Genomic DNA, 8,235 nt, shown 5'->3' with positions numbered 1-8,235 from the left:
GAAAAGAGTGAAAAACATGCTCCGGGCGAAGTGACCAGATCAGATCTGGATGTACCGGGATATAACAGTCTGCGTGATGCATGGGAGCAGTCGTGGCCAGCTCGGGGTTCAGTTTGGTGCATAAGAGATCAGCTCAGTTCAGCTCAGCTCAAGTGTTTTGCTTCTAGCATTATTTTTTTTTGTATTTTTTGCTCTGCTGTGTGGTGGCTGTGCAGGTGCTGAGCTCCATAAACTCATCCTAAATGAGACCAGTCTCGCTTTCAGTCGAGCTTCCAATCCTCTTATTTGGAAAGCACACAAGTGGCTGTTAATTAATGGTGATTTCAGCTGCATGCCCAGACTCTGTTGTTGAATAAGTTGCTACAGAGCCGTCGAGGGATCCTTTGCTCGACAGACTCTTCCTCCATATTGTCCCTGCAGCCGTGCGGCGGGATCCTACGATGATTTTTTTGACCATTTGACAGCCGAGTGCTTCCAGCATAAGGATGTGTTCCGTTTAGTGCCCGGGATAGGCCCGCTTTGACATGAGCTAGCCTCCAGGAACGTGATGGCATACAGCTTATTCATTTGATGAAACATGTTCGTAAAGGTTTGTGAGAGTCAGAGGTTTCAGGGTTAGTTACTCTCCACGTTCTCTTCCTCGTCTTTAGACTCAGCGACAGTCGTGACCTCGATAGTTTTTGTGACGTCGGCGCTGCCGTCTGACGCAGTTTCGCCTCCTAATTCCTGGTTTGTTTCGTCGTGACTCGCCACTCCTACCTCCATTTCCGCTTCTGCTTCATTATCATTGACATCACTGCCTGTAATTTCTTCTGCTCGATCATCAGGACCCTCTGCTGTGACATCATCACTTCCGCACGTGACCTCATCTTGATCGCCTTCGTCCATCTTTTCCTCTGGAGTCACATCTGCAGACTCCTGCTGTGACGTCTCCACGATGCTCGGAGTTTCGCCCTCCTGCGATTGGCCCTTCTGTTGCGACGTCTTGTCCGTGTACCTGTGTAAGCCCCTCTGTATGTGTGTGGTGAAATCGTAGCGATCCGCACACGTGTGGAGGCAAAAGCTGCATTGGTATGGTCCCTGGTCGCCGTGGCAACTCATGTGCAGGGCATACATGACCTCATCTAAAAAGTAGATCCCACAGTGGATGCAGCGATTGGTCAGGTCATCCTGCGTGGCTACTTCCACCATCGTGCGATTCGACGAAACAACCTTTGTCAAACGATCCTGCTCTTCCTTTCCCGACTCCTCCTTCCTGTTCCCGCCTTCATCAGTACTCTCCTCCTCCTTTTTCTCTCCTTTCCAGTTGTCTCGCAACCTCTCAGCTCGTGGCGACTCCTGCTTTCTCCTCTCTGCCCCGTTTGTTGACACGTGGGCATTTGCAGCACTCGTATCCCTTTGTCTTATTGCGAGATCCAACGGAGCGTCGTTTTCTAATGATGATGATGATGAGGAGGACGAGGTTTGAGGATGAAGAGGAGGAGGGGGATAGTGAGGGGGAGCTGGAGGGGGTGGGAGAGGAGAGTATGGAGAGGCGCAGTAAGGCACCGTGTAGCTTTGCTGATGATGCTGTACTGGCGACACCATTGCACTAAGGTAATGTGCGTTATTGCCGAGGCTACCAGGGCTGCTTAGATTACTGAGGCTACCAGGAACCCCAGAGGTGGCCGCCATCTTGTACTTGGTCCAGAATCTGAGCCAATCGGACTCAGGGGTGAGATCAGGTGAGAGGGTTAACGGCAGGGGTAAAGAGAAAAGTGGATACTGATACTTTTCAATAGGTGACCCAGGAGGCGAATAACTAGACGGTTTGGACGGACGCATGTATTTTTCAATGGGACTGCCTCGTTCGGACCCCCCTCCCCCTTTAACTCCCTCTAACTTTGATGTTATTACACCCTCTGCCATGCCGCCATTGCCCTCGACTACCAGCGAGGAGGGGGGGTGCGAAGGGACGAGGAGGGGAGGCATGCGTCTGTGGATCTCCAGCGTTTGATTGGCTAAGAAGGCTTGAGTGGAGCGGGGCGAGCGCGAGCGAGGGGAGGGCTGCTGGTTTTTCATCGACGTGCAGCTCCGGTCAGACTCCTCCCCGTTCATGCGCTCCTCGCTGGTGATTCGCTGCTGCTTGGGGGTGGGGTTTTCAGACGACAGCGAGTCGGGGTTGAGGCGTTTGCGGGTTCGCCGTCGGATAATTTGTTCACCGTTGTTCTGCTTGATTATGTTTAGAGGTCTGGGTGTCTGGAAGAAACATGAAAAAGAGAAAGGTTAGCAAACATTTAATTGTAAATGTGGTGATCACTTTCTGTTTTGGAACTTTACACAAATCATTTAAAGTGACTTATGCGTAATGTACCTCAGCATTATGTGACGACGCTGAAATTAAAGTAATTGCATTTCAAAAGAAGACAGTTAATATTTGTCATATCGTCTTACACATGACAGTCAAAAATCTAAAACTTGTAATTGTAGAACAAAGTGTGTGCAGCACTCCTGTACACTGTGATTTTTGCCCAAACCACAAGGGGGAGCACTTACATCTGATGTAAATGGAGTTTGCCCTGAAGACTAAACTTTGACTTTGTTATCAGAAGCTCATAAACACGAACATATGTCTTCATTTCTGTCTCAGACATCATCACATAATCTCTCTCACTCAGTAAGTACACGGAAACTTCCTGTTGTATATTTTCGTTGAAGCGCAAACTTATAAAATCTATAAAAAAACTGAAAAATAAACAGGTTTTAAGAGTCTAGCAAACAACCATAAAAACTGCTCCGTAGCATCTGCAAAACTATTTCTGAAGCACTCCTCACTTAATCTATTCCCCACTGCAGGATTAATGAAGTTCTTGTAAAGATTTGTGCAAGATGAAACTTTTTTTCTATCGTGAAGTCCTAAATTTGTGCCAAAAAAAACAACTCAACTGTTTTAAGACAAATTAGAGACAAATTTTACTTCCTGGAAGTCAAATAAACACAGCAGTTTAAAGTGTCTTTTAAAGCGTCGGTACGCTTCGACTCAAAAGTAATGACTTGCTATCCTTTTCATTATTTAACAGTCCTCCCGTCTACATACACATTTGAAACAGTGACCTCCAGGCAGCGTTAATTGAAAACAAGGTCAAATTCAAGCGATATAAAGAGAACAACTTTTCAAAAGCTTAAAAAAAACACTTTCAGCTTATTTAAATGTACACTGTCACGCAGGCATAAATTATTAATGTATGTCTAGAAATTATCCGCTGCGCCTGTATGTGTGTGAGTGATGTAGATCCAAACCAATCACGAAAAGATAGATGTAGAGGGGTGAAGCAAGAGGAAATAGTGAAGGATCAACATGGAGGAATTGAAGTGGATGAAAAGCTAAAAGAAACACGGTGAATAAAAAATAAAAGAAATGCAGTAAAGCTGGCATATTTTTTTAAATATATGCTATGACTGCGACTATGCACAGGAAAGATTCATACGATTTTATACATTTATGGTAAAGGGTGTATCTGTGTAGAAAGGAATGTCTGTGACGGAGATATGTGTCTGATAAAGTATGAAAACATGCAAGTGTGTGTGGTTTATCTGCCTTTGTAGAGCAGCAGTTTCAGGAGAGAAAATACCAGGGATGTTCTGCAGAACATGTGAAATTGTGATCGCCACTTCAGTTCTGACAACAAATCAACAACCATGACTCTGACATGTTCATGTGCCCACAAAAATCTGTTTTGATGATATATTAATGCACATATATTCAGGACCAGCGGCTTCATGCAGCCGCCTGGATCCTTCACTGTAAACAAGTCAATCCCTGAGACGAGGCCGACAGCCAACATGAGGAAAAACACGTATGTCAGTCAAATCACAGAAATGTATCCTTTATGGTCCTTGTGTTTCTACCTATAGAGGAAGGAGGAGAATAAAAATAAAACCAAAGAGAGTCAGGGGGAGAGAAGAGAGACAGATGTGACGTGAATGAGAGAAGAGGGAGAGTCATGTATGTTGAGAAGAGGAAAGTGGAAAGAAGAGACATGAGATGCAGAGGAAGAGCGACAGGAAGGAGGGAATGACATTTCAGTCGAGGGAGAAAAGAACAGCAGCCGAGTCTGATTCCTTACAACAAATAGATTCTAAGGCAACATCCATACTGACAGATTCGAAAACAGCGATTTAAAGCCAAAACAATCCCTGTACAGAATCTTAGCTCCATGTCCAGACTTCTCTGCTTCAGGCGCTTGAAAGTCATTTAACCAAGAAATAAAAGCCGATTGTATCCATTCACTTTCCAAACAAGTCTTGGAAGTGGATCAACAATCTTTATCCAACCTTTTTCTTTATTTTATTTTAAACATAAATCGGTTTAATTTATTTGTTCATTTAATTTACACAATATGTTTTGCAATGGCAGCAGTTGGCCTTATTAACTGTACATGTACAGACTGTAAATAGCAAGATGTGTGTGTGTGCAACCCTTTAAGACACACACACAGACTCACACTCACATGGTACCTGTAATGTCATACATCTTTATGGTTGTAGGGTTTGATAAAATACCTGGGCTGCATTACTGGCTGTTCACACAACTCTCTCTCTCTCTCTCTCTCTCTCCCTCTCTCCTTGGTTGACCCCTCTCATCATCTCCTAATATCTCAATCCATCTCTTACTCCTCACACACACCCTCCACCTTCATCATCTCTGTCCGCACCCTTTGCCTGAATTTGTTCCCCTTTTCTTTGTCCTCCTCCTCTTCCTCCCTCTCTATTTGCCGTCCTCCCCCCTCCCTTTTGGGTCCACCTTTTTCTCTCTCCTTATTCATAACTCTCCCTTCTCCCTCACTCGCTCCCAAGTGTTTTACTAGCTGCTATCCTCTCTAATAATGTGTGTAGAGCATATAAAACTTTTATTATGGGATATAAAATATGGTTGTCGTGATGATTGCCAAGAGTGGAGGGAGCCGGGACGTGATTTGAGCAGCAGATGAGACGGACGGGTTGAACCGAGGACGTCTGCAGGGGCAGGAAGGAGTGAACTGCGATAGCTTGTCATCCTCTAAAAGGTCTTTAAAGCTCCATTCGATAATTGCGGCGCAGCGGCCGGGGCTGTGATACATTCTGCCAACTCCTGCACTTCCACGTTTATTAACACTGATTTATTAGACAGAAACATTTTTGTTCACTTTGAAATTTTACAAGCCGATCCTAAAAAGCCAATATATGAACATGAATCTATATATATATATTTATATACGTTGAGACTCTGAAGGCTCCTTTCACACTTAACTTGAGTTAAATAGGTACATTTGAAGTGTAAATTAGCTCAAACCCCTTAAAACCTATCCGAGGTAAGGAAGTTCAATATTCTGATGTAAACTGAATTCCTGGCTGACTCTTTATCTCATCTGTAATTCATGCAGTCTAATTAAATTTGGGATTTCCATAGACTTTCCCCAGGCTTAGATGGTAAAGTAGATTCATTCCATCATATTTCTCACTCTATGGAAATGCCTCACTGTGACTGCTGAAATGGTCTGTAACTCCCCGGAACCCACCAATCCACACACACACACACACACACACACACACACACACACACACACACACACACACACACACACACACACACACACACACACACACACACACACACACACACACACACACACACAGAATATATTCCTAAAAAAATGTAACTGCAATATGCGTCATATATTTTGCATCGTATGCTAATCAGCTAGACATGAAGAATTATAATTAGTGGTCAAAACCCACCCTGCAGACCCAACGCAGGGTCTATAAAATACTCTGAGCTGCAGTATTCCTAATCCAATAAACTTCATGAGAGAGTACTCTGTATGTAGACTGAATTAACTGATACACAGACGAGGAAGCTTACTTGTAGGTAACTGACAAGTTGAAATCAAACCTCACTCCTCTCATTTGTGTGAAAGAAACGTGGAATAACAGCCCATGTATTTATCCATTTGCCCCACAGGACTACAGTTTGTTTAGTGTAATCAGTGGTGTACCAGACAGCGGGTGCAGACACAGCATCTGTTGACATGCCTGTTTGTCACTTACCGAATGCAGTTTTTGGTATAAACCACATGCGTTGCAGACGTAGCCTCCGTTAGCGTTCTTCCTCCACAACGATGTCTTGGTGGTCAGGCAGTTGGCACAGAAGACCCCGCTGCCTCTGCGCCGCTGTGGACGAAGGAAAACACCGGCAGCGTTAGAGGGTGAAGGTTAAAAAATAAAGTTGGACGGAGAAACTGTGCGAGGGTTAGAACGACAGCAGAGAAGAAAGGGAACAGAGAAAGACAATGTGGATTTGGTTTTTTTCATATCACTCAAGAACAGTGGATTGATTGGTGGTCAGGTCAGGAGAGAGAGGAAACTAATCTTATTTCTTATAGCAAATGGGGAGTTATATTGGGGCTATTGTTCTCCTGTGCTGTGATCTTTTAAGTGTAAAACAAGTTTGACAAAAAGACCAAAATGTCCCAGCAGACATTGGATGAAAGGCTTTTTAAAACCCATCAAACATGGGGAGAACATGCAACCTCCACACAGAGGCAACAGTACAAACCACTGCACCACGTGAACAACCAGTGTGTCTTTTAAATGTGTGAGTGCGTCAGAGAGATACTTCTGAGATAAATGCGAGCTCCTGCAGTAATTTTGTCAAGCACTACTCGAGAGACGAGGATAGGGATGAGTTACTCTTTCACCTTGTGGCATGAAGTGCATTAGTGTTTGTCTGAACTGGAGCAGGTACTTTGCAGTCAAGCCTTTGACTTTTTACACACACACACACACACACACACACACACACACACACACACACACACACACACACACACACACCTCTGCAATTCACGGAGCAGCGGTGCGTAGAAAAGTTGTGTGTGCAAGGAATGGCAGGGAGGTGAAAAGGCCAATTGTCGTGGCACCGCGCTCCATCACAGTAATGAGCCAATCACAACGTTTCTCCATCCCATTAAGTCTCTGGCCCCATTCACCACCTTTATGACCCTGAAAGGACAGCACACCGCATCTTTCTCCTCCACGAGTCTGTCTACTCTCTATCTGCCTGTCTATCCAAACATTTCTGTTTCTCTCTCCGCCTCAGGTTTGTTACTCTCCTGTCGTCATTTTCTCCTCCCTTTCATTGACTTTTACTGGTGTAAGTTCGGTATAAATATACCAGCATTGTCCAAAGATACCAGAATGTATTTGTTTTGCCTACATTTTTGTCTCCTCTTTATTTTTTGGGTTGTAGTCCTCACATAAGCAGCAGCTGATGATCTGAATACTGGAGGTGCCTTTGGGTTCGGCTCTAAAACCCACAACACACCTTCTGTGTCTGCCATCTTTACCTCTGTCATTTTTTGTTTGTCTCTTGTTATCACAATATGTTTCTCCCCTTCCCATCATGGACTTGTCCTCCGCTGGGACCTCCTCCTTTCAGCGCTGCCTTCTTGTTGTTTTACGCTCGTGACAGTGCCGAGAGTTTAGCATATTTCTGCGGGCTCAGAGTACCCGGTTTTAACTTTTTCACAAAAGAGCTCCGCACTTCAGTTGTGCTTTTTTTTTGTTCTTCCTGTAGTCTCAGAGCTGCAGATGGAGCCACTACTGGCACATCCACTCTCGGAGCATCTGTTCCGTGATGCCGGCTAAAAGCAGAGGAGCCCGGTGGGAGTGGCACTGTTCAGTTTGCTTTTGCAATCTAATGCACCGCGAGGATCACAGCGCAATTAACCACTTTACATTTCTGTGGGAGCGCACACCACAAACATGCATGCACACATATAAGGGCAGCAATGCAGCACAGTTGTATTTGAAGAACATTGTTGCTCAGAATGGTCCAGTACGATAAAGAAGGATTTTTTGTGTTTTTAAGCATATTTTGCATGTGTAAATAAACCCCTCTGAGTTGGTGTTGGTGGTGAATGTGGAGAGATTGCTATTCTGCTAGTGTGTAATTGATTTGTGATAGACATGCACATGGATGCACTGTACAAGTGTGTGTGTGAACAGGTGAATGGCAAAAAACTGTATCGTCACCAAGACTAAACAAGCTACTGTATATGAATGCAGGACATGTACCATACTGTGATGGAAAAGATACTGTTCACTAGCTAAAAATCTAATATAGTAAATTACTGTGCACAATTAAGGCAATAATCCTGAATTCATTTGAGGTTGTTGGTCTCTGGCCTTTTAAATATCCATAGATCAGGAACTGAT

At 44.3% G+C, this 8,235-nt stretch overlaps 1 protein-coding gene across 1 annotated transcript in view; it reads right to left on the bottom strand.

Moving 5' to 3' along the window:
- Nucleotides 1-452: 452 nt before the first annotated feature.
- trps1 (trichorhinophalangeal syndrome I) overlaps nt 453-8,235 on the bottom strand; it is a 107,433-nt gene continuing 99,650 nt past the window's right edge. The window contains 2 exon segments of the mRNA XM_034599751.1: nt 453-2,238; nt 6,067-6,189. Of these exon segments, the coding sequence (XP_034455642.1) occupies nt 616-2,238; nt 6,067-6,189 (1,746 nt within the window). The 3' untranslated portion in view covers nt 453-615.

Source organism: Hippoglossus hippoglossus, chromosome 11, assembly GCF_009819705.1.
Source record: "Hippoglossus hippoglossus isolate fHipHip1 chromosome 11, fHipHip1.pri, whole genome shotgun sequence".
Taxonomy (NCBI): Eukaryota; Metazoa; Chordata; class Actinopteri; order Pleuronectiformes; family Pleuronectidae; genus Hippoglossus; species Hippoglossus hippoglossus.
The sequence above is the reverse complement of the archived record's forward strand: the minus strand, read 5'-3'. Positions and strand labels throughout refer to the sequence as shown.